A 27159-nucleotide genomic window follows, 5' to 3' on the forward strand; every position below is an offset into this window, starting at 1 on the left:
AAACTTCCTTAAAAAGTAGTAGTTTTAGAAATCTTTTCTGCTTGAATCTCATTAGAGACATTCCTATTGGTATATCTGCAATAAAGGCTATTGGGTATAGATTTTATTCTGAGATTATATCACACTTGCTCATATATATTTTAAATTGCCTTATTGAAAATTTTGCAATGCAATTAAATGGAAATCTACAAGGAAAATCTAGGGTATTTTCCCTGTATAACTTAATACCATTACTGATAGTCAACTTTTCAGGAGGCATGGCCACTCAAGTCTTAGAATAATTTGAAAGGACAAGAATAGGTTTAATCAGAGACCTCACAAGATATTTTTATTGATGAACAATGGAATTGGGGATACTGTGTTACTTACTGCTGCATAACCCATTACTACAAACTGAGCATCTCGAAACAGCGCACATTTATAATCTCACAACTTCTGTGTGTCAGGAGTCCAGGCATGGCTTAGCTAAACCTCTGTTCTGAGTCTCACAAGGCTACAAAGAGTTGGCCGGAATGTTCTTATCTGGAAACTCATCTTCAGATAGGAAATTGAATCATGTCCAAACTTATTAAGGTCATTAAAATAATTAATTTCCTTTGGTTAAATAATAGAGGGCTCAAGTGTTTTACTCATTATTGGCTGAAGCCACTTTCATGTTCTTGAAGATGCCTACATGTTCTGGAGACCACCTGTAATTCTTTGTCATGTGGGCTGTCCCAAACATGGATATTTATTTGATCAAGTCAGCAAGAAGAATCTCTAGCTCTGGGCAGCACAGATGGAATATTTTATATTATAACATAATTACTGAAGTGACACCCCGTCACCGTTTCTTTCCACTTTCAGTAAGAAAGAATTACACACAAAGATGAAAACCAGATATAGTAATCACTGCAAGTCTGCTTAGGGTCTTTCTCTGCCATAAATATCAGCACTTTCTCCCACAAAGAGTACTTTTTAAAAAACAGCTTAGGGGGATCCCTGGGTGGCGCAGCGGTTTAGCGCCTGCCTTTGGCCCAGGGCGCGATCCTGGAGACCCGGGATCGAATCCCACATCGGGCTCCCGGTGTATGGAGCCTGCTTCTCCCTCTGCCTATGTCTCTGCCTCTCTCTCTCTCTCTCTCTGTGACTATCATAAATAGATTTTAAAAAATTAAAAAAAACAGCTTAGTAACTACTTTATCTATGGCAATATTTAAAGATCCTTCAAATTAATCTCTTTCAATAAACATGGCAAAGAGGGTTTTATCAAGCAAAACCTCTCCTGTAATTGTTTTTTTTGCCTCTGGTTTGGAAATGTTTGTGCTAAGATTGTGCACAATTTTCCTTTTTAATATAGTACAATATTCAGAGTTACATATTAGAACTACTATTTCACTTTGTTCAGCAATAGCAGATCAGACATAGAACTAAAATTAGATTCTAGAGAACAAGTAAGGCAAAGAAGAGACAATTTTATGAAATTTGGAGTACATGTTATCACTCAGTGAATGCAAAGAAATCCAGGTTGACTGGGAGCTGTAACATTGCCCAAGACAGGAGAAAATATTGTTGGAGGACTCTAGCATTGCTTCATTTTGAAGAATGAAGAGGAAGAAATAACAACCAAATCAGATTTGACTCAAAATATTTTGATATCAAAATATTTTATTCTTGTTTCCTAATGTCAAATTGAATTATATACTGATTAGGTAGAAAATATGTTTTATGGGATGCCTGGGTGGCTCAGTGGTTGGGAGTCTACCTTTGGCTCAGGGCATTTCCCCGGGGTCCGAGAGCAAGTCCCACGTCAGGCTTCCTGCATGGAGCCTGCTTCTCCCTCTGCCTGTGTCTGTTCCTCTCTCTGTGTGTCTTTCATGAATAAATAAATAAAATCTTAAAAAAAGTTTTATTCTTTGGCAATCCATATGTTTGTTCTGTTCAGCCAGATACTTAATTTCTTGTGAATATCTAAAAATGAGCAACATAAGATTATAGACAAAGCATTAACAACTATCAGAAGTAAGAGCAAATGAAATGATGGGAAAATATCTAGTAAAATTTCCTGTGATAACTTGGGGTGCCTGAGTGGCTCAGTTGGTTAAGTGTCAGACTATTGGTTTCAGCTCAGATCATGATCTCAAGGTCTTGATATGGAGCCCTGCCTCTGGCTCAGTGCTACTCTGCTTGAGATTCTCTCCCTCTACCTCCCTCTGTCACTTCCCCCCCACACCTGTGTGCACGTAAGCACACACACACACACACACACACACACTTTATTTCTCTCTTAAATAAATAATATTTTTAAGAAATTTCTTTTTTTTATTATAAATTAATTTTTATTGGTGTTCAATTTACCAACATACAGAATAACACCCAGTGCTCATCCCGTCAAGTGTCCCCCTCCGTGCCCGTCACCCATTCACCCCCACCCCCCGCCCTCCTCCCCTTCCACCACCCCTAGTTCATTTCCCAGAGTTAGAAGTCTTCATGTCCTGTGTCCCTTTCTGATATCTCCCACACATTTCTTCTCCCTTCCCTTATATTCCCCTTCACTATTATTCACATTCCCCAAATGAGTGAGAACATACACTTTTTGTCCTTCTCCGATTGACTTACTTCACTCAGCATAATACCCTCCAGTTCCATCCACGTTGAAGCAAATGGTGGGTATTTGTCGTTTCTAATGGCTGAGTAATATTCCATTGTATACATAAACCACATCTTCTTTATCCATTCATCTTTCGATGGGCACCGAGGCTCCTTCCATAGTTTGGCTATTGTGGACATGGCTGCTAGAAACATCGGGGTGCAGGTGCCCCGGCGTTTCATTGCATCTGAATCTTCGGGGTAAATCCCTAACAGTGCAATTGCTGGGTCGTAGGGCAGGTCTATTTTTAATTCTCTGAGGAACCTCCACACAGTTTTCCAGAGTGGCTGCACCAGTTCACATTCCCACCAACAGTGTAAGAGTGTTCCCTTTTCTCCGCATTCAAATTGGCAAAGAAGAAGTCAAACTCTCCCTCTTCACCGATGACATGATACTCTACATAGAAAACCCAAAAGCCTCCACCCCAAGATTGCTAGAACTCATACAGCAATTTGGTAGCGTGGCAGGATACAAAATCAATGCCCAGAAATCAATGGCATTCCTATACACTAACAATGAGACTGAAGAAAGAGAAATTAAGGAGTCAATCCCATTTACAATTGCACCCAAAAGCATAAGATACCTAGGAATAAACCTAACCAAAGCGGTAAAGGATCTATACCCTAAAAACTATAGAACACTTCTGAAAGAAATTGAGGAAGACACAAAGAGATGGAAAAATATTCCATGCTCATGGATTGGCAGAATTAATATTGTGAAAATGTCAATGCTACCCAGGGCAATTTACACGTTCAATGCAATCCCTATCAAAATACCATGGACTTTCTTCAGAGACTTAGAACAAATTATTTTAAGATTTGTGTGGAATCAGAAAAGACCCCGAATAGCCAGGGGAATTTTAAAAAAGAAAACCATATCTGGGGGCATCACAATGCCAGATTTCAGGTTGTACTACAAAGCTGTGGTCATCAAGACAGTGTGGTCTTGATGGTCAGCTAATGGTCAACTAATGGTCAACTAATATTCGACAAAGGAGGAAAGACGATCCACTGGAAGAAAGACAGTCTCTTCAATAAATGGTGCTGGGAAAATTGGTCATCCACATGCAGAAGAATGAAACTAGACCACTCTCTTGCACCATACACAAAGATAAACTCAAAATGGATGAAAGATTTAAATGTGAGACAAGACTCCATCAAAATCCTAGAGGAGAACACAGGCAACACCCTTTTTGAACTTGGCCACAGTAACTTCTTGCAAGATACATCCACGAAAACAAAAGAAACAAAAGCAAAAATGAACTATTGGGACTTCATCAAGAAATTTCTGTAAAAATTCTAAAAGGCAAGAAAACTGCTTATAAAATCAAATATTTTTTCAGGGAAAAGTTCTCCTAAATTTATTAGAACTTTATTTATCATAATAGATAAACTAGTAGATGCCAATGGTTCAGCCAGACTATAAATTTTAGTTATTTTTTAAAATATAGAGCAGAAAATGCACCATACATTCTAACAACTCTTGATATGCAGCATTCTATAGTGTATAAATTGATTCCACTTACATCTTTTTTATCTCAAGCGATCCTGCGAATTGTGAGGTAGAGGTCGTATCACCCTCCATTGACAGACTTGACTGACAAAGGCTCAGGGAGCCAAAAATAAAATGTGTGTCTTCTGACTGTAAATTCAAGCTCTTTTTGACACACTTCAGTGACTCTTTTACTAATAGTCCTAAGGGAATTTTTTAATAATTAAGGTAGATAAAATGTAGGTGAGTTCATGCTGAATCTGAAAAACTAGAAATAAAAATGTAAATATTGATTAAGGAAATCAATGCTATCACTTAGAAAAAATGTACCAAAATATTTACTTTAATCTTATCTGATGTACACAATATTTTAGACAAATTTTATTTTTTCCTGTAGTAAACGTTTTATGAGTAATCCATATTTCACATTATATCTTAAAATTTTCAGTTAAAAATTTTGTTGTAGTTAATTTGATGTAGAAGTTTGATGGTTCCTTAAATTCTCTCATTATTCATTTTCCTCATTATAAAATGATGTGATTCCTCCAATGAAAGTTTCAAAGCAGTGTGACCATCAGAAGCCTATTATGGACCCAAAAATAAAATATTGTAACATAAAAGAGCAATTTAAGATAGATTTCATGCCCTTGTATTTCATTAATTAGAGATAGTTGAAAATGTAGAGAAGCTAAGAAAGTCAGGATTCTCATCTGATACACTAATTTCTGAATTACCCACTGTTATTCATTATAACATACTATCTGGTCTAATAGAGCAAAGAGAGAGAAAGTTCAAGTTAAGTTTGTTTTTTTAAGGGTATAAATAATTTTATAAGGATGGAAAGTAACTGAATTAAGTAAAATTAAAATAGATTTGAAAGAGTTAAAAATCAAAATCATAAAATTTGGCCCTGGGAAGAGGGAGGGACGCATAGCTAAGAAATGGACCCACATAAAGTTGACCACCTTTTGGAACCAGAGAAAGAAGAAGTAAATATCTACATGCAACTAGACGCAGAATATAAGACTCAAACTAGGGATGATTTGTGCTATAGACTGAACTGTTTCCCTCAAAAATTTGTTAAGTTGCAGCCTCTCTCCTCCAACACAAACAATGCCCCAATGTGATGGTATTTAGAGATGAGGACCTTGGGAGATGAGTAGGTTTAGATGAGGTCACGAGTGGAGTGCTCATAATGGTATTAGTACCCTCATGACAAGAGATTCCAGAGACATTGCTCTCTTCCTGTTTCATGCCACGTGAAAACATATCGAGAAGATGGCCATCCACAAGTTAGGAAGAGAGCACTCACCAGAAACTGGCTATGCTGGTGCCCTGATCTTGGACTTCTATCCTCCAGAACTGTGAGAAAATAAATGACTAGTTAAGCTTTCCAGGTTAAGCTATTTTGTTATGGCAGTGCATGCAGACTTAATATAGCCTGTCACAATCATAAATGCCACACCATGTCAGAAATCACAATATCAAATTATAGCAAGGAGCAAAGCAAGCAAACTTTCATGGTCTGCATGGAACTTTCTGGATGATGTTTTGTGAATGTGGCTGTCTTTCCTTCTTGATAACTATATAAAGATAGGTCTTGGTTGCCTGAAAGACGTTAACAATGTCTATCATTCAACTTTGTTTAGACCATTGAATTCTTTCTGGTCATGGCCTCTTTATCTGTAGAACAGAAGAACTGCTTCCCATAAAACATAATTTTAGAATACAAGTAAGCTATTGAATGCAACAGTGTTTTAAAAGTAAAATAGTACAAACATATAAATTTTTAAGATGGACAGATTTTCAAAGTTAGCCATAAGTAAGCTAACCCTTTCTGTCTCTGTAACACAATAATGAAAATGCCACTTAAAAAACTGGGGGAGGAAAGATGACTGATGGCAGAAATATTGTCAGTAATCAATACACACCTGAGCTCTGGTCAAGAGACAGATGTGTGATGAAATAATCAAACTGGTGTAGAAGACAGTGACATTTTGGAGCTAATCTGAGAGAGGACTTTGTATTATAGGTGGGTTTTTTTTTCTTTGTATATTATTCTAGATGGATTAATACCTGACATTACCAGAGGGCAAGAAAGCAGACTCTGACTTGCAACACTAGAGGAAAAATTGAGAAAGAGAACTAGAGCTTGGCTAGGGTAGATAGTATAAAGTGGTGAAGTCAGCCAATATGCCTGGCTCCTGCATTTCTTCTTTTCTTTCCCCTCCACCTCTTCAACAGACAACTCCCCAAATATAGTACCTGGAATTGAGGTATTAGAAACTGGGGATACCGGAGGAAGAAAATCCCTGAAGAGGACCAGAATGGGAAGATGGAGAATTATGGGACTGATGTTGAAACCAGAATCTTTCTGTCCTAAAGCACCCTTTCCATTTCCCTAGAGGAGCACAAACAAGCAACTAGGCTATCTTACCCTTAAAGACATTATCAGACAAGGGAGTTAGGGGTCTTCCAGGAAAAATGTGCATGATCAGAAACAAAATTATTATGAGAGAAAGAAAACAAAATAATCAATTTCACAATAGATAGGAGTAATAAGAAACAATACTATTTTAAATACCACAAAACAACATTTTCAAAGAAAGGGATGATGTAAGAAATAGAAGAAAGGTAACTAGCAGTGAAGAAAAACCACTTGGTAATAGCGGATATAAAAAAATGTAATTGCTAAAATAAATAGTAAATGTAAATGACTAGCTTAAATATACAGAGTAGAAATAGCCAAAGATTGAGTAGGTTAGCTGGAATATCTGGTTTAGAAGCCTTCCCAAAAAGCAGCAATAGCAAACACAAATATAATGTGAAATTTTAAAAGGTGGGAGAACAGGAGCAAAAGTATAAATAGAACTCCTTCCCCAGCACCTGTAGGAGTTCTTGGCACAGCATACACTATTAATGAACATTTGTTGAATGAATGGATGAGGGAGGGAGTGAATAAAGCCATAGGAAGAGAAGAAAGCATTTAAATTTCATATGTTAATTTTTATGCAAGTTAAATCAAACATATTACTTAAATCATAATTTAAAGTTTTTGGCCACTTTTTGTGGTTTATATGTTATAGAATATTTGTCAGCTTTTTTCTTTATACTAATTTTCTTTAATTTCTAATTTAAGCAGTATCGTATGGTTAACCATATGTTAACCATGTCTTTAAAAACTCCTTTTTTTAATCCAGTCCCATGATTTCTGATAACTTAGTGGTGCATTAAATTGATTTATTTTTAATGAAATTATTGGTATAATTGGATAAAAGATTACTATCCTACTTTTTATTTTCTTCCGTCAATATTTTTATTGTTCACATATTTCTCTTTTCCTGTGATATTTTATTCAAGTACATTTTAACAATAAATAAAATCTTTAAAAAGTACTCACTCTTATTCTCCACAAATATTATCCTGCAGGTCCCTACCACTGCACTAACACAAGAAAAGTAAATAAAATGCATAAAAACCAGAAAGTAAGAAGTAAAAATAATTCTATTCTCAGATCATACTTTTTTTTTAAATAGACAATCCGGGGCAGCCCTGGTGGTGCAGCAGTTTAGCGCCGCCTGCAGCCCAGGGCATGATCCTGGAGACCCTGGATCGAGTCCCGCGTCAGGCTCTCTGCATGGAGCCTGTTTCTCTCTGCCTGTGTCTCTGCTTCTCTCTCTCTCTCTGCATCTCTATGAATAAATAAATAAAATCTTTAAAAAAAATAGGCAATCCTACTCGAATTAGCAAGATAATTTACCAATAGTATAGGATACAAAATCAATATATTTCTGTTTAAAATGCAGTATGTAAAATCAATCATTTCTGTATAAGACATAAAAATTTGAAATTGAAATGTCAAAAACACCATTTCTGATGACATCAAAATATAAATAAATTTAATACAACATGCAGAATATATACACTTCAAAAATTTTTAGAAATTTTTAGAAATATACTACATTCATGGATTGGAAGATTCAATATTGTTTTGACCTTATTCTCTCTAAATTGATCTATATATTTAATGCAAACCCAACAAAATTCTCAGCATTTTATTTTTTTTAATAGAAAATGAAAATCTTACTCTAGTTTTTATTTGGAAAACTAAGGTCCAACAATATGTTACATCTCTGTTGGAGAAAAAGAATAAAGTTGGAGACCTCATACTACCTGATTTCAAGGCTTACTGTAAAACCACAGTAAGAAAGATAGTGTGGTTTTTGTATAAATACAAGGAAGGATCAATCAGACAAAATAGAGAATGATGAAATAGACCTCTGTGGTTATATATATGATACATGTAAAGTCAACTGAGTTTTTCAAAGTCACTGGCATAATCCATTGCAGAAATGATAGTTGTCTGAATAAATGGTGCTAGAACTGAATTTCCATATGGAAAAAATAAATCATAAATAACACCTTACACTGTTCACAAGATTAAGATAGACTACAGATGTAAATATAGGAAACTAAAACTATAAACTTCTAGAAGAAAACATAGGAGAAAATCTATGCAAATCTGGACTAGGCAAGGATTTCATAGAAAGTAAACAAATAAAAGCATAAGTCATTAAAGAATAATACATCAGAGATCATTAAACCTTTCTGCTCCTTGGGGCACCTGGGTGGCTCAGTGGTTGAGCATCTGCCTTTGGCTTATGTCATAATCCCGGGGTCCTGGGATCTAGTCCTGCATCAGGCTCCCTGCAGGGAGCTTCTCCCTCTGCCTATGTCTTTGCCTCTCTTTCTGTGTCTCTCATGAATAAATAAATAAAAATCTTTAAAAAAATAAATAAAAAATAAAAATTTCTTATCATCAGAAAACATCACTAAGAAATAAAAAGTAAAGACACAGGTTAGAAGAAAATATATGACAAAAGGTTTGTATTTGAAGTATATAAGTAATTCTTAAAATTCAATAATAAGACAAATAGTCCAATTAAAAATTGACAAAAAATTTGACTACATAAAAGAGCATATGATTGACCAATAATTGTGTAAAAACTGGATGCTATCATTAGTTACCAGGAAAATGACATTTAAATCACAATGAGATAACACTACATTCACATTATAATGGCTAAAGTTAAAAAGACTGACAATACCAAGTGTTGGCAAGGTTGTAGAGTAACTGAAATTATCACACATTGCTCCTAGGAATGTAAAATGACATTACTTTTTGGAAAATAATTCATCTGCCTCTCAAATTTTAACATAAATTTACCAAGTAATCTGGAAATTAAATTCCTAGATGACTGTCCAACAGAATGAAGGCATATGCCTGTATAAAAATAATTTATTTGTAATAGCCTCCAATTAAAAGCAATTCAACTATCCATCAATAAACAAATGAATAAACAACTTGCAATCCACTCATGAGATGGAATTATACTCAATCATAAAAATGGGAAAAATGGAAAAAAATACTGGTAAACACAATATATGGTTGGATAGATTTCAAAAACTCACCCAATATATCTTGTGTCAGAACCTGACACAAAGAGTGTATTATTTATTATTCCGTCTATACAAATTTCCTGAATAGGCAAAACTAACCTTTAGTAAGAGAAACTAGATTGTAATTTGGCTGGGACTGAATGGAACTGATTGATTACAAAGGGGCAGGAAGTAACCTTCTGCAATGATGGAAATCTTTATCTTAATTGGGATGATGATTACCCATTAGTACATATTTTTCAAATTCATCAAAATCTGCACTTAAGATATGTGCATTTTATTGTATCTAAATTATACCTCAATTAAATATTATCAAATAAATATTTGCCAACTAAGGTAGGATTGCAAATAGGAAGTATTTTATAATATGAAGGTGCTTGTTCTATTTAATGTTAACATGTATATAATTTTCCTAATCCATATTATGTTAATATATTTAATATAATCTAAAAATTATTGTTTTTCAAGAATCCTTTGTACCTTTTTCCTCCCCCAACCTCTAAATTACTTCTTTAGATGGAGACACTAACTGGTTATCTTCACAGCTTTCCCCTCCCCATGATAACCACTGGCATCTTTTCCTAATGATATCTCTTAACTGTTGCATTAAGGCTATAGACCGACCTAATATGTTGATAACGAAGGTCATACATAGGAGTTGAATGAGAGAGCTATGAATCAGGTTTTGAGGTTTTTGGAGGATTACCATATTATAAGCAAGACTTTAACTGCTAAATAGAATGAAGAGAAGACAGAGATAGCCTAGCAAGGTAACTCATTGGATTCCAAAACTATTTCTCACAGCTTCCTGATATTTTGGGCAGGCATTAGATCCAGTTTGTAGAAGATGAGAAACAGTCTGAAATCACAAATAGTTTCCCCTGAGAAAAAAGAGTTCTCATAATATTCATTGACAGCCAGAGAAGAATCAAACAGAGAAACCCAAATGTAGAAATGCACACCTATATATATGAGTGTTACATGTTATTTTTATCACTAAGAAAATAATAGCCTTTAAGAAAGGATCTGTTTAGCACTTAGTGCAGTTTAATTTTTTAGGAGCTATTGGGTGGTAATAAAACCAATCTTTAAAAGAATCAAAGAGGTTTTTAGTTCAGTGGAATCAAAGCCAACTCCCAAACTTCCAAGTGTCTGTTTAAGCACCTGGCCTCTGTTTATCACCCTGAAGGGATGATTAATGGATGAGAACTGTGCAAAACTTGTTCCAAAGGCATGCCAAAAACCAGACTTAAAGTGGTCAGGAGAGAGGCTCACAGATGATGGCTCACAATCTCATCCATCGTCTTTTCTCAAGGGAGATTTTGTGACGGAGCCTGAAATTGAAAAAGTCAATAGAGGTTTTATTTCTATAAATTCTTTTCAGGTTTTAGACCAGAGGATATAACCAAAGTCTTACAATCTTATATTGGTTAAGTAGCATAACTTAAGAAATCCCCTTCTTTCATCATCCTAATTAACTTTACCTATTCCAAAAGAACTTCAATATGACAGTTACTAGAAGCTTCAGAATCTGGCTGCTGGCAGAGAGCCGGTTTGCGGTCAGATCCAGACCAGTGCTTCTTAGCAATATGATAAAAACAGTTATTTGTGCTCTAATCTTTTTCTTATGCTAGGAATCCTATTCACAGATCTTTTAGTTATTCTTAGAGAGTCACAGTGATTCAGTTTCAATAACTAGTTTCCTTTATTGACATCTAAATCCACTTTATTAATTCAAGTTATATGTTTGGGAGAAAATAAATGTTCCTAGAAGATAAACAGCATACCTCTGGGCTCCTCTCCAACTCACTTGAACACCTCTTGCTCCCTGCCTAAGTGATATTCAGCACATTTATATTCAGCAATGGACCACCCACATGTGCAGCAAAAGCACTTGCCAAGAAGTTAATGTGGTCTATAAGTACGCCATTGAACATTCAGCTGTCTCAGCCTGAGAGCCACTGGGTCAGTTCATCCATCTGTTCCCCCTCCATGCGCACATCCCAACCAATGGTCCTATAAAAGAACACAAGGCTTTAAGGTATTTGGAACTGTTAAGTTTTTAGGGAATGTATAGCTTTAGGAAAGAACGAATATGTTTGTTTGCAACTTATTGTATATTCATTATTCCTGAGTTAAATATTTAATAAAATATATGTAAGTTCTCATTCTAGAGATTTAATCAATCCCTTATTTTATGAAGTCCTGAGTTGATAATACTTACAACAATATAGCATGGCAAATCTGGTTGAGTACCAAGGATAAATTGTAGTTTCAGTTTCTGTACTCACAATGGACAAAGTAGGAAAGCAGGGATACTTTTTACATTAGTGAAAGTGACATCTTATCAGGAAACCCAGCAGCCTGACAGTACTTGTGTGTGAACTGGGGGAAAAGTCCCCTTTATTGAACAGATGTGGCTCCTATACCATGGCACAAGCAGTTGCAAGAGGAATAGGGCCTGAATTTCAGTCCCACTCACCATTTCAGCCAGGCACACTTGGTCATGAGTGACCATTTCCAGAGATATTGGATGTTACAACAAAAAAAAGGGCTTTGGATTGCATGGATTCAGAATGTAGCTGTGTTACTGGATGATTGCTTACTATAGGGCAAGCTGTTTAAGATTTCTAATCTCTATTCTAATCTTTTGTAGAAAGAAAATGATAAGAATATTCTCAACCTGCAGGGGATTGTGCATTTTAAAAAACATAATCTGTGCAAGTTGATTAGCATGGTGACTGACAAACAGTGAAACCTAACAACAGAAGTGCCTTAAGAAGTTATTTTTGTCTAAGAGAGATCAAGCATCAATTCTTCCTTAAGCGTAGAGAGAATGGTTTTATTCCCTAGATTAAGCTTTTTTTTTTTTTTAACGCTTTGGACACCACAATTGAAATGTTTTCTGTTACCAGGTAGAAGAACACTACAAACAGGCTTATAGAGTTATGAATAGGAAGACGCCAGTGGGGTCTTCATGAGAAGTCACTTATCTAGATGTATTTGTGGTATATGAAGAGAATAAAAAAATTCCTTCAGTGTCTGAAATTACAAGACTGAAGAAAAATAAATAGAATCTCTAGTATTACACTGCCAGTGGGAATTTTATTCCCTTTTAGACAGACTCCATTGCAAATTTTGTACATTGGTAATTGTTTCACACACAGTTTAGTTATATAATTCTGATTCAAATAAAACTTCCTGATACTATACACAACCTTAAGGGAACTGACTGTTTCTTTGATGGAAGCTAGAATAAGAAAGGAAGGGCAGGAAAGCCTAAAGTGATTGGCTTTTGGATTATATGTGAGAAGTCTTTTAGGGGTTTCCAGAAAAAGCAAGAGAAAAGTTTGGAGGCAGATAAAAATATGGGTGCTGGTATATAAACAGAATATATGGAATGTGGTTAGTATTTCTGCTTCCTTTCTGGACCATTTAAGAATTAGCATTTGACTTTGTAAATAAATGGCTGCTAGACACTTCACTGATTTGATTCTCCAGCAGTATTGCTTTGGTTAGGATGTATAGGATGAGCCAGGGAAATAAAATTGGCCAGAGAACAAGGATATACTCACTACAAAATAGAAAGTTTGTGTTTATCCCCAAGATTGGACACCATGCACATTTAACCATTTTCTATTTCTAAATCTGCTTTTGTGTTGTGAAATTTAATGACATCTATGTAATTTCTTCTGCAATCTCAATTATATCTCTACCCTTATGCCACCATACATATATTGTTGCAATATATGAAATAACTGGTATAATTCTTGAAGGATTAGCTATAGACCTTCACCTGCCAACAAAAGAGAAGCACAAAATCAACCTACATCCATCATTGTGACATAGCCAAATATAGCATTCCAGATAGCTACCTTGACCTTGTGCTTCTCTCACCTGCTGACAGTTGACATGTACTATATATCAATGAATTTTTTAAATATAAAACAAAGCAAAATGATTTGATATTTTCTCTGCCTTGAGAGTATTTCCTGCAGTTTCTAAAAAGAGAGATTTCTAATAATTTCATTTTTAATCCTACCATTCTTAAAATAATATACACTGAGGAAGGTAGCAATGAGATCCTCTGTTTGAAAGCCAGCTTTCTCTGTACATTTAGGTGAATGATGTAACCCCCTCTTCCCTCTCACAAAATGTTCATTCAGATCTTTTTGAGTGATGATCTGCAAATTAGGCAAGGAAAGTAGTGTGCATTCGTTAAGTAGTTATGATGTTCAGATTAACTTTCAAGATTTGCAGCTCAAACCAGGTAATATCCCTTTGCATATTTGTCCTTCTCAACCTCTGAGAAGATTAAAATAAGTTAATATTTGTGAAAGTACTTTGTAAACTCTGAATTCTTATATAAATTTGAGATCCAATTTTTGTCTCTTTTTTCTTCCTCCATGAGTCCATGGTTGTAATGGAAAATTATAGTAGAATAACTTTTAAATATCAGCCCCAGATGTACAATTTTCATATGTGTCTTAAATACTTGACAGGGTGGTGGGCAAGATCTATGGTATACAAAGGGAGTAACTGAAGCACATAGCCTTTTCTTCTTCATACACATCTCTCCTCTACCAATAATCAGCCATTTTTATTTCAAAAGGACCTCTCCACATCATTTCTCTTTAGAACATGTGGATTTTATACACATAACATTTACTTAGGTATTTCCTTGTAAAATATCAGTAGATTTATAAGTTTCATTTCCAAACTTTATCTAAACCCTAGGCAATTTCCGATTTACACACCAAATATGAAAGCTAATGTTTTCATCAAATCCAAATCATGTTTTAAAATTTTGGACAAGGGGATCCCTGGGTGGCGCAGCGGTTTGGCGCCTGCCTTTGGCCCAGGGTACGATCTTGGAGACCCAGGATTGAATCCCACGTCGGGCTCCCAGTGCATGGAGCCTGCTTCTCTCTCTGCCTGTGTCTCTGCCCCTCTCTCTCTCTTTCTGTGACTATCATAAATAAATAAAAATTTAAAAAATAAAAATAAAAATGAAATTTTGGACCAGATATAATCTAAACCTGTTTGGAAAAAAAATCATATAATTCATATTTTGCATAATTTCTGCCAAAGTACATTCAGAGTTTTAGACTTAAAGGGGTATTCATTTAAGTTGAAATATTACCTGGTATATACATATATTTATTTTACATCGCCCAAGAAAATGTATCTTTGGCATGCAAGCCAATAACTACTTTGTATAAATATTTTGTTTTCTAGGTCAGAGGGTAACTTAATTGTGTTGAAATATTGCTTCATTTAAGTTTACAGAAAATAAATAGGCATTCATTTAAATTTGTCCAGTTGAGTTTTAAAATTGCTTCAATTTCCTGTGCATCTACCATAACAATAAACCAAGTATGGAACTCTTCCTAGAGAGTTTTATTTTACTTTTTTTCCTTTCCTTCTTTTTCTGGAAGGGATACAGCAAGAAATTAATATTTATTTAAATCTATTTCCCCAGTGCTATGATAGGTATTTTATATAGACCATATCAAATTATATAAATAAAATAAATTGCATATGCAGATCCACTTGAATCCCCAATGATAGCTTTCTAACCTAGCTAACTTCATAAAATAATTGCTGTTATTGAGAACTGAGAAACCTAATTGAAAGAGTCCTTGGCAGTAACTAAATAGATCTATTATTAGTAATATTTACTGACTACACAGTATTTATTAATTTTTATTGTGTTATAAAGAATTTTGACCTTGTGTTGCATATCCCTGCTCAAATGAAATTATGAACTTCTCTAAGAAGTGCCTTGAATTGGAGGAGAATTCTTACAATATAAACATATCACATTACCTACTGATGTGAATATGTATGGCTTGAGCATTTAGTGGTTTAATTTTTTTTTTTTTTGCAAGAAGTTATTAGTAAACCATGTTACTTCTGAAAACCCGATCTGGTTGCCTACCTATTTCAGTATGAGTGGTTTCTTTTCTTTTTTTTTTTTTTAAGATTTTATTTATTTATTCACGAGAGACACACAGAGAGAAGCAGAGACATAGGCAGAGAGAGAAACAGCCTCCATGCAGGGAGCCTGATGTGGGACCCCATCCCGGGACTCCGGGTTCACGCCTTGAGCCAAAAGCAGACACTCCACTGCTGAGCCACCCAGCATCCCAAGTATGAGCGATTTCTTTCTTAATAAGCAACCACAGGATTCTTGGTAAATTATCGTCTTTGCTTCTGATCATCATTTTCATTTAGTAAATAGGCCTAGAAGCCATTTTCTTGGGCCATCATTTTAATGGCCTCTGCTTTCCTAGAGATTAAGGAAAAGGCTAAAGTATTGATACTTGAAGATGATTTTAGATGAATTTGTGAAATTGGGTCTTTTGTTCATTCTACATTTCAGATATTGAAGTAAAAACATTTTATTTAGACAATTTGAACTCATGAGAGTTAAATAATTTTCCGAGTAGATATTTTTATAAACATACTTCCTCTAGATATCTAATCATTTAAAAACTATCTGTAAGGGAAAATTGAATTGTATGGTAGGATATTATATTCAAGTGAACTTATATTATTGAAGCAAACTATTAAAAAAACTAAGTTAAAAGTTTGCACATATGTCTAAGTACTTTCCTTCACTAGACTTTTGTTCATTAAGAAAAGAATATTGGAATCCCCATAATTTTAATTACTTAATAACTCCTGTATTTTGCGCTAACATATTTTAATAAAGGATATGAATTGTATGACGCTACGAGCATATCATGAGGATCCTGTCATATGGTGGGGGGAGGGGCAAAATAACTGATAGAGAGTGTCAGATACAGGTTTCCAGTTATGGAATGAATAAATCACAGGGATAAATGGTACAGCATAGGGAATACAGTCTACAGTATTGTGATAGGGTTGCATGGTTGTGGTAAGAATAACAGAATGTATACACCTGTGCAATCACTGCATTGTACACCTGAAATTAATGTAGCATTGTGTGTCAACTGTTCTTCAATAAAAGTACTCATTAATTCAAGTCTAAAAAATATAACTGAAAAAATAATGTCATAACAATGACTGATCTTTTGAAAATGTATTGACTATCTCTAAGCAGGAAGACAAAGTATGAATATACATTTCTCCATCTCAAGTACAAAGGCATTTCACTTAAATGATCTGGTTAGGTTATAAATTGTTACATGTCTTGCATTCTCTCTCTCTCTCTTTTTTTTTTTACAAACTCTAAACAAATCATTAACTGAAAGATGTCATTGACTTCACAGCTGTATAATTTAGTTGTTACATTTATGTTTCCAGCACATATATTGACAAGTTATCACTGTTGAAAAACTCTTAACATTCAGTTATTGCTGCTGTAACATTCAGTTTAATTCTAACGTAAATTGTTCTTTATTAGGTACAATAGTTTCTTTTGTCAGTATTACTTAGATATTTTCCATTTCTCATTTTTTCTTTGTATTAATTTACCACCTTTCTAGTCAAATGAGAATAGGCAGAAACCATCAATTCAGCAGTAATTCTTTTATTACTTTTTAATAAGTCTTAATATTAAATATCAAATAGGTAACACAGATAAGTATACTGATTCTTTTAAAAATTTTTTTTCCTTTGACTTAACAGAATGAAACCTTTTGGTCCTCTGAATACTACTTTGCCTCCACTTTCAAGATACTTTTACATACTTTTGAATCAAAACACTTAGCTTTCAGGAGAATAGGATACCAAGAGGTAATGGACTTTGTCCCTCATGCAGGATGAGATGCATACAGTATTTTCCATCTCAGTTAGAGACTTAGTGTCCATTCAATGTCTGCTGACTGAAAATTTAAGAGTTTACCCAAGTGTCCAGTCAGAGGATAAGCGCTAATTGGATGTTTATTTGCAATGATTTTTTAGCTTCTTTGTTTCCCAAACCATGTTTGTTTTTTTGGTCACGTTTTGTTTTAACACTATTTTCTTCTTCTTTTAAAGATTTTATTTATTTATTCATGAGAGACACACAGAGAGAGAGGCAGAGACATGGGCAAAGGGAGAAGCAGGCTCCATGCAGGGAGGCTGATAGTGGACTCAATCCCAGGACCCCAGGATCATGACCTGAGCTGAAGGCAGATGCTCAACCACTGAGCCACTCAGGCGCCCCCATTAACAGTATCTTCTTACTGGTTTCCTGCCCAGGGCTTCTCAGTCATCCAGTCCACTTTTTTCTTTGCCTACCAGTTATTGTTGTAAACTATAAAGTGCATTTATATCATATTCCTGATTAAAAACTTAGAAAAATCCCCATTTCTATAGAAGCATTTCTTTGCTTTTCTTTTTAAAAGATTTATTTATTTATTTGATAGAGAGGGAAGGGCGGAGGGACAGGGAGAGGGAGAATCTCCAGCAGACTCCTCGCTCAGCACAGAAACTGACACCAGGCTTCGTCCCAGGACTCTGCGATCATGACCTGAGCCAAAATCAAGAGTCAGACACTTAACTGCCACCCAGGCACCCCATCTTTTCATTTATTTTTAATATGACTCAAGATTCATTAATTTGAAGAGAAAATATTTATGATGCCAATGATCACATGTTCTTTCTTCTGTCCTCTGGAGGAGTGACAGAGCTGCATAGATTTTTGCCATATATCATGTCTCTTAGGTAACAATGAGTAATCTACTGCCTTAGCTGGCGTATGAGTCTGACTGAATACAGTGTGAGTTTACTGTGTTTGTTAGCCTCTACTAAAAATGCATACAGGCACAGAGCTGTGATTCTTGTGATTTTTAGAAGTTTTTTTTTTAATTAGTTCATCATCAGATTCCCATGGATTTCTGTGGCTACTCTTCTTGTGATAATAAATATACATTTGAAAAGTTTTAAATTGTTTTATTATTTTGGTACTTTGCAAGTGTATTTTCATGAATTCCTTATTACCATTTTGATTATTAATTTAGTTCTCAATTTGTTGATTTCACTGAGTTCACTCTGGATGTGAGAATCAATAGAGAACACTATAAAATCTTTTCTCCTATTTAAGTGAGTACTGGTTAAAATAATTGGAGGGTAATTGGACTATATAGTAAGTAGCAAACATCTTATATCAAGACTCTTCATAAGTTAGACTGACCTATCCTTCCTGTCTTATTCAAACACAGGAGTGTGTTAGCAGTTATACAAGAGCTGATAAGACATCCCTCTTTTTCAAAAGTGCAGAGTTTGGTAGGAAAGGTGGGCACTGCACACTATAGTCTTACAAGTTCCTGTGGTGGTTCTAAAATATTATCTATAATACATTCAGTGTTCTCCGCCAAAGACCATGCTTTATCTCCACTCTTCTTTATCCCTCCATAAGCCATCCCTGTCTATCTGAACAATTTCTTCTTTAAGAAATTGACATCTATAAAGATGTCAGATATGTGTCCTGTGAAGCCTATCTTTGATCCCAGGAGAGTATTAATTACTCTTTCATGGAAAGTCTTTATTATTTGTTTAACATTCTGTTATTGTATTTCTTCAGTGGTCTTGGGCATTTTTATTTATATATTCTATTTTATGTTTCTGTTATCTACAACTAATCCAGTTGTTCATTGGCTTTCTTAGTCATTCATAGTTGAACATTTTCTTGTGGGTTAGTATTGTTGTATTCTGAATTCATATTCATTGAGGATTAATTAGGAGAAATTTCCTGTAGTCCAAATTGAGAGCATGTCTTTCATAAATAACTTGATATCATATTTACACAAGTGCTCCAGTGGTGTCACTGAGCAAGGATGATTTTTCTTGCTAATGTAAATATTTTTGACATCTTCCTATGCTGGTGAGGGGAAAGTTGTTTCTAGTTGACCCTATGTCTGAGATAGCTATTTGATTATATGTTGTGGCCCCATTTCCACCTTCTCATCTTGCATTGGCCCATTAATCACATCTCCTATGAAACTAAATTTCCATTTCCCAAGGGTACAATGACCAACAACACTCCTTTCCTCCTTAAACTCTTAATTCGGTGTCTGGTTTTCAGTTCTGTGCTTTTTGACCCTCATGGAATAAGTCCTTGTTTGCAGGCTTAGAGAAGCATCTAAGAAAAATTTTTATTATACTTTAACATTCTTAGACTTAAGAAAGTGACATGTCGTAGCTTATTATATCTTGAACTTTTAGCTTATGCATAAAATTATATTTTGAAATCTCAATTTAATCACTTTTCAAAGCTATTTGCAAAATAGAATAAATGTATTTTATATAAATTCTATTTAAAATTTTGAACAATAAAATATTTATCCACATATATTTTAAGGTTATTTTAAAATCCAAGATCCATATACATAATGTATCTAAAAATTATCTGCTAGTTTAGATAATGAATGTAGTTCTAGGTCGTTTAGTCTAAAAAGATTTAAACTGGGACAATGTTGCATAAAAATGAAACTAGAATATAAAAGAGAAAGAATTTTCTTGGCATGCTTGTTGGAAGGAGGAAAAAATGCCCAGAGGATAAAAACGAAAAAATATATTATGATTTTTTTCTGTGTTCAGCCAGCAGATGTCATGTTTGGTTGTCAAAGCCTAAGATTATTATAAGGGCTTTCCCTTACTACTACAGTGTGCTTCTTAACAAAATGGTTGTATAAATATTAAATATGATTGGTTCTGAAATCAGAGAAAAAATTGACGTACTTTTTTTTACTTTTAAAAATTATTTCTTAAATAAAATTAGAAAATACTTTTTCTTTGGTAGTTAATCCAAAAGAAATTGAGTATACAATATGTTCTGAGACATAAGCAATAATATCTATATTTAACTGTAACTGATCAAGATTATTTCTTTATTTTTCAAAAGATTTTATTTATTATTAGAGAGTGCTTAGGAGCAGAAAGAAAGGGACAAGCAGACTCTATGCTGAGTATGGAACCAGACTCTGGGCTTGATCTCATGAGGCTGAGATCATGATTTGAGCCAAAATGAAGAGTCAGACACTTAACCAACTGAACCACCCAACTGCCTCAAAATTATATCTTATCAGTGATTATTTATTACTAGTTGATGTTACTCACAAAACATCTAAAAACTTTTAACCTTCAACTCTAAGGTGTTGCAATTAAACCAAAATTTAAAAATGGGGCACCTGAGTGGCTCAGTCAATTAAGTATTTGCCTTCAGCTCAGGTTGTGATCCTGGGGTCCTGGGGTCCTTGGGATCAAGCCCGCATCTGGCTCTCTGCTCATTGAGGAGCTTGCTTCTCCTCCCTCTGCCATTCCTTCCGCTATTCCTCCTGCTTGTGCTCTGTCTCTCTCTCTGTCAAATAAATAAATAAAATCTTAAAAAATAAATAAAATAAACTTTTAACTAAAATAAAACTTTCTCTATGAATCAAAGTCAAAATTTGTAATGAGGCCTGTTTCATTTGATTATGCATTAATATGAATTGTCATACATCATCACTATTTTCTATTTTGTTCCTAAATTTATCTGCCATATAAGATGTTAAAATAGATCTTCTCTAAATTATTTTCTATACTGGTGTTCCATGAGAGATTATTATATTATATTACTTATAGTAATACAGATATATCAATGCACATAAAATATTTTTAAAATATACTGGAAAAATATACTGGAAAGGCTGCAATGAAATGTAAAGATGATGGAATTTTACTGAAATTTGATCTATTTGGAAAATTTAAATAAGGTTTAGATGACCTTGAAAATTGATCTTGATAAACTCAATATTATTGACGAGTCATGAGGATTTTTTTTTAACTTCGAGGTTAAACTGCTTCAATAAGCTTAAAAGTATTTATTTAGATAAACAATCGCTTCTAGAATTAGGGCAATTTGCATTTATGACAGGCAGCCAGTTTTACTCTCCTGAAAGTCAACAAAAAGTAGGATTAGACTACAGGTAATAGAAACATGAAATGGAATTTATAAATTAGTATGCTTAGTACAATTAAAGTAGTACAATAAACAGTAGGCAAATGTTTCATAGCACCCTATGGATTTGAGACACAGAGGTGCTTTACTGGCCACCTTGTGGAAAGTCGCCCATCTCAGCCCTGCTAAATGACTTGTAGGTAGTGACAAAAACCACTACTGAAGAAAAAATCATAGTCTCCTAGGTAGGTCATCATTCCATATTCAGAAAGGATTGGTAGAACCTTTCAACATCAAAATGCATTTCCTTTTAATGGTCATGCACTGAAATTCATCTTATTTCATAGACCGGTTAAAATTTGTCTGATTTTCTTCTCTACAATAAAATTTCAAATCTTAGAAAACTCCATCTGCCAAATAGATTTTTTTGTTCTTTTGTATGCTAAACAGCCACAGGTTGTGACTCTCCTCATTCCATTTGAATGCACGGTACCTTTTATGAACAAAGTGATGGCTTGGAACTATAAACTGTATTTCCCACTTGGTTAAAATGATAGCAACTCCCTCCCCATCCCCCACCTCGAAAACACCCACTGAGACTTTAACTCCTTTAATTCAATGTAGACACTAGGCTCTACTGAAAACGCCCTAGTTTTACATTAGTCACTTAGGCAACTCATTATTTCATTTATAGATTTTAGATGCTTTTTTAAAAACTGTTTTTTTAATTTATTTTGAGAGAGAGCACACGAGCATGTATGCGTACACATGAGTGAGGGCAGCAGCAGAGGCAGAGGGAGACGGAGAATCCTAAGCAGACTCCATCTCAGAGGACCCTGAGATCTTGGTCTGAGCTGAAATCAAGAGTCAGGGGCTTTACCGACTAAGCTACCAGGCACCCTTGGATGCTTATTTTTAATCAAAAGCCCTAGCTCTTTATCCAGGCTACTACTAAATGCACATCCTCAATAATATTTTGAGAAATTTGGTCTCGAATACAAGTTGTCCGTAACATTTGGGTATTGATTTCTTTATTCAAAATATTCTTTTCCTCTCATCTAGATTTTGCTCTAGTGTTGTGAACATGAACTTGTGCCATCACTTAGTAATAAGTAAAAATACAATAAAAAGATAAAAGAGGCAATAAAGTGAATGTGATGGCTCTTCTCTAGAGATCTCCTTCTATGCAGATCTCCTTTTAATTCATTTTCAATTTAACTGAATGAATATCCATAGAACATTTTTTTCAATGTTGATGCAGGAGAAGTTCTCAAATGTTACTAAGATTCAGATATTTAATTCCATGTATTTATTTCCACTAGTTTATTAAAAACCAAATTCAGTTCATCTGATATTATTTTTTTCTTCTCTATCTACTCACAGTTCCTCGGCGATCTCTTCAGTCTTACGGCCTTAAACTTAAAATCTATCTGTATGCTATGGTTAACAAGATTATAAATCTAATCCTAGCCTTGCCTGAATTCTAGACTAGTATATGACTAGTCTAGATTATTCTAGTATATCTCACTTGATGTCTCTGTTTAGATTATTCAAATTGTTAGAAAATAACTTTCTGAAGTTCTCCCCCAAATTTGATCCTCCCATAGTTTTTCATCTCATTTAATGGAAACTCCATTCTTTCAGTTCCTTAAACCAAAACACTTGGAGTTGTCCTTGATTCTTCTCTTCCTCTCACACTGTTCATCTAATCAACCAAGAAATCTTGCTTCTATTCTCAAAACTCTCCAGAAAATTGGTTAGATTTTAATAATACGACTTTTCAAATAGAAGAATTACTCATGAGACACATTCTAGAATGTGGTAAAAGACCAAAAAGAATAAGCATGTTTGACTATCATATGTCATAATTCAAATTTAAGCACTCTTTCTATTTTTAGGAAAGGCCTATGCTCCAGAATTCTATTACGATACCTACAATCCTGTGTGGCAGAACAGACATCGTGTTTATTCTTACAGTCTTCAGTGGACACAAATGAATCCTGATGCAGTAGATCGGATTGTTGCATACCGGTTGGGTATTAGGCAGGTGAGAAATTTAATTGGTGCCTCTTTTTTCTCTTTGTGTTTCTCTGTGAAGACCTTGTTATTCTGATATGTTGATATAAATTTTTAATCATTTTGCATAAATCCCAGGATATATTTTCCCATATGGAAGATAATTGTGCTCTACATAAAAATGTTCTCAACTATCCACAAATGTTTGGAATTAACGTTGGCATTTTCTACTGTGACAGGAGACATTATAAAGTGTAATCCTTTGAGTCTTCTGAAATCCTTCATCGCAAGATATGCTATAGAAATTACGTTGTATTCTTGCTATGAAAGAAACTTATTTAAGATTTGTGCACAATTACCTAAGCTGCATAATTCTTTGTCTTGTTTCCTAAGAAGCCAGAAGTCTTACTTATTTTTACTTGGAGGGTTTCAAAGTATAGAGAGAGTATGTGTTAAGAGTGAATTTAATTATCTGAAGAAAAGAAATATTTTACTAAAATGAACAGAAACAATCAAGTACAATGTTTTGTTAAGATAGCTGAAGATCATGGGTTTTGTGAAGATAGATCTTTTCAAATGAATCATTGTTAAACCCTATATCATTTGTTGGCATAAATGGTATTTTTGAAATTTAAATGTAGGTCTTTATATTGTTTCCTGTCACAGAGTATATTATCTTGAGTGACTGTTTCTGCATAAGAAAACATTTTCAAAATTATTTGATTACCATATAGGCATTAGCTTTCCCTCACAACTTCGTATTATCCAAAGTTTTGTAAAGTGTTGTTTTCCACTTCCTTAATGAAATCACAGAACAGCATTTTGAATTTCCACAGTAAAGAAGACAAAATATGCTTGGAGAAACATCGATCAACCATCAGTAATCCACTCAGTTGTATTCTAACACTAGTGTTTTTCTACCATGTTCAGTAAGTTATAATAAAAGACTAGGTAAGATACATCATTCAAATTAAGATATTTGTCAGTTAGATGTTCTTGTCCATCTGTCTAATAACCAAAACAAAAGCAAACAAAAACAAAACAAGACAAAAGAATCCCTTTTCGAGTGAATACATCCTGGCATTTAATAATCACTACTTTCCTGGCTAAGTATTCACAGATCGCTGATAAAGCAGACAGGACTGGATCTTTGAGAAACGTTCTTATTATTCCTCTTTTATTTCAATTCCTAAGGAAATCTGAGTAAATCCCAAGTCCATATCAAAATAGTTCTACTCATTCTAATTTGATGATAACTTCCCTGATAAAGAAAATATAAACAAGAAAGAACAGCATTCTTTTCTCTCAGCTGGTGGGCTCATCTTTTTTCTTTTCTTTCTTTCTTTCTTTCTTTCTTTCTTTCTTTCTTTCTTTCTTTCTCTTCCTTCCTTCTTTCTTTCTTTCTTTCTTTCTTTCTTTCTTTCTTTCTCTTTCTTTCTCTTTCTTTCTTTCCCTTAACACAGCTAACATTTTTAGATCTTTTATATTTAGAGCTTCTTAGAGCATTCTTGTCTTTGGACACATCAACTCATTTTCTAAGTCCTTACCATTTGATTTGGTCATTCATGTTCATCTTATATTATCTATATTTGAAAATACCTAAGAACCAAATACCAAATTGCTGTTTGTAAAATTAAATTCTTTCTCTTAGGTATCTTTTCCTTTTGTCTGGTTATAGCTTTATTTGCAATGAAACAGTCAGAATTTCATCTTTGGTTTCTCACTTTCTTCTTCAGTTATGTTTTTTAGAGTATCTGGGTAATGACCTATTGCTCCCTGTAAATAGGACTGTTTTCCGTCTGCAGAATTTACCCAACTCTGCTCCTTAAAACTTTCAGTCCCAAAATCTCCACCTTCTCTCTAAGTCAAATTTAGTAGAAAAGTAGTTCCCATTAGAGTCCTCCCCCCAAATACATTTTTAGTGAATCAGATTTCCTCCTAAGAGGGATCCAGCTAACCAAAGTCCTTCCTTCTCATCCACATCTTGTATCCATTATTAATAAACTACTATCTGTATTATGTTTTGTTAGGATCGATACACTATTTTCCAAAGGCAGCTTTTCTTTTTTTTTTTTTTCTTTTTTTTTTTTTTTTTAGATTTTCCTCTCCTACATTAGCATTTCCTGTAAATTCCTATCTTTATATTTCTGGATCATAAAACTAATATATAACTCTCTGATATGCAGTGACACTCATTTCTCAGTCACTGTGTTGTTCCTTGTGAACAAATTAGATAATTTCCCCCTACTCTGCTATTTTAGAATAAATTATATATGAGTGCATATGTGTGTATAAACTTTCCTGTGTTTTTCTAAAATTATGACTTCCAGACGTACTTGGCTTCCAATTCTAGATGATATAGCCTCATCATTTTTTAGCTAGATAACCTTGAGCTCATTTCTGAACATACCTAAGCTTAGGCTCCTGCCCTGTAAATTGAAGATAATGATACTTATTGGGCAATTGCATGTGGAGTGGAATATGTTCTGCACTTGCCCCACAGGTCAGATTCCCTTGTGCAGGGCATTCCTTACATAAACATATGTGGCAGTTCTTGCACTCATCCACCAGAGTTGTATAAGCACTAAAAGAAAAAAAGTGCATTTCAAGACCATAACACATCTACTGTTTTGTTTTGTTTTGTTTTGTTTTTTTCCGTTTTTTTTTTCAGTATACCATATATCCTAGGCCTAGGGATTATTCCAACCCAAGATTTTCACAAAATAACTTCTGGACATTTTTGTCACTATGTCTTATTTTCATTTCAAGCCTATTATCCTCCATAATATCCATTTTATGGATTCACATTTTTTCTTTTCCACCTTGAGTCTTAGTTTAAAGCCTTCTTGATCAGATCAGTAAGGCTGCTACTAATACTATTCTTTTCAAATTTGTGAGATTCATACCATCCACTAGAGGAAAACATACTTCTGGTGTAATAAGCCATGGTCTGGAAAACAATTCCTGCTTCTTTTAAAATTTTTGACTAACTCTTTCCTTGCCAAGCATTCTTTCTGGGCTCCTTTATTCTTAGGATTTTCTTCTATATTTAGAAAGAAGCATTATTTTTTCCTAGGGTGCTTTTTTTATAATGCTCTATTGTAATTGATAATTTTACTCAAATTCTATGTCTTGCTATGGGAGAGAAAGTTTGATATATATTTTGGGGAGATCTCAATAAAGAGTAATGGCCCCATGCTATTCTGCCAATGTGAATAAGAAGAGAACAGAAAGAGCCTGTATATCCACTTGTCTTTTCACCACTACTATGTTCTTTATACTTAACCATTACATGAAAAATCTTTACATGCAAAATAGCCTCAAAAGACAACATTTCTTGTGAAGATCTCCATATACACTGAAGCTTAGGATGGTAAGGCAAAAGCATCCCAGATACTATGAAAATGATACAGTTCTTTTAAAAATATCCCCGCTTAATAATAGGAAACTACAGTAGTAATGTAAAATGAGGTTATTTCTTCTGTATTATCTTAGAAAATTAGATTGCTTCTTTCTCAGGCATGTACATTTAGGTAACATGTTTTATGACACAATCAGATACCAGCATTAAAAAAAAATCACTCTTGAATTCTGATCTGATGATCATTGTAATGAAGATTTTATATTACATACAAATGGCTTTTTTCATCGTCCAGCTATCTCAGAGTCTTGAATCAAGAGCTTTTGAATATAATCACTATAATTTGGATGA

At 34.2% G+C, this 27159-nt stretch overlaps 1 protein-coding gene across 1 annotated transcript in view; it reads left to right on the plus strand.

Moving 5' to 3' along the window:
- The window catches only part of MDGA2 (MAM domain containing glycosylphosphatidylinositol anchor 2), a 788050-nt gene that overhangs the window by 680856 nt on the left and 80035 nt on the right, over positions 1 to 27159 (plus strand). Inside the window, exon 12 of the mRNA XM_055309044.1 lies at positions 23330 to 23478. Within this exon, the coding sequence (XP_055165019.1) occupies positions 23330 to 23478 (149 nt within the window). The remainder of the gene's footprint in view (positions 1 to 23329; positions 23479 to 27159) is intronic.

This window comes from Nyctereutes procyonoides, unplaced genomic scaffold (assembly GCF_905146905.1).
Source record: "Nyctereutes procyonoides isolate TBG_1078 unplaced genomic scaffold, NYPRO_anot_genome, whole genome shotgun sequence".
NCBI lineage: Eukaryota > Metazoa > Chordata > Mammalia > Carnivora > Canidae > Nyctereutes > Nyctereutes procyonoides.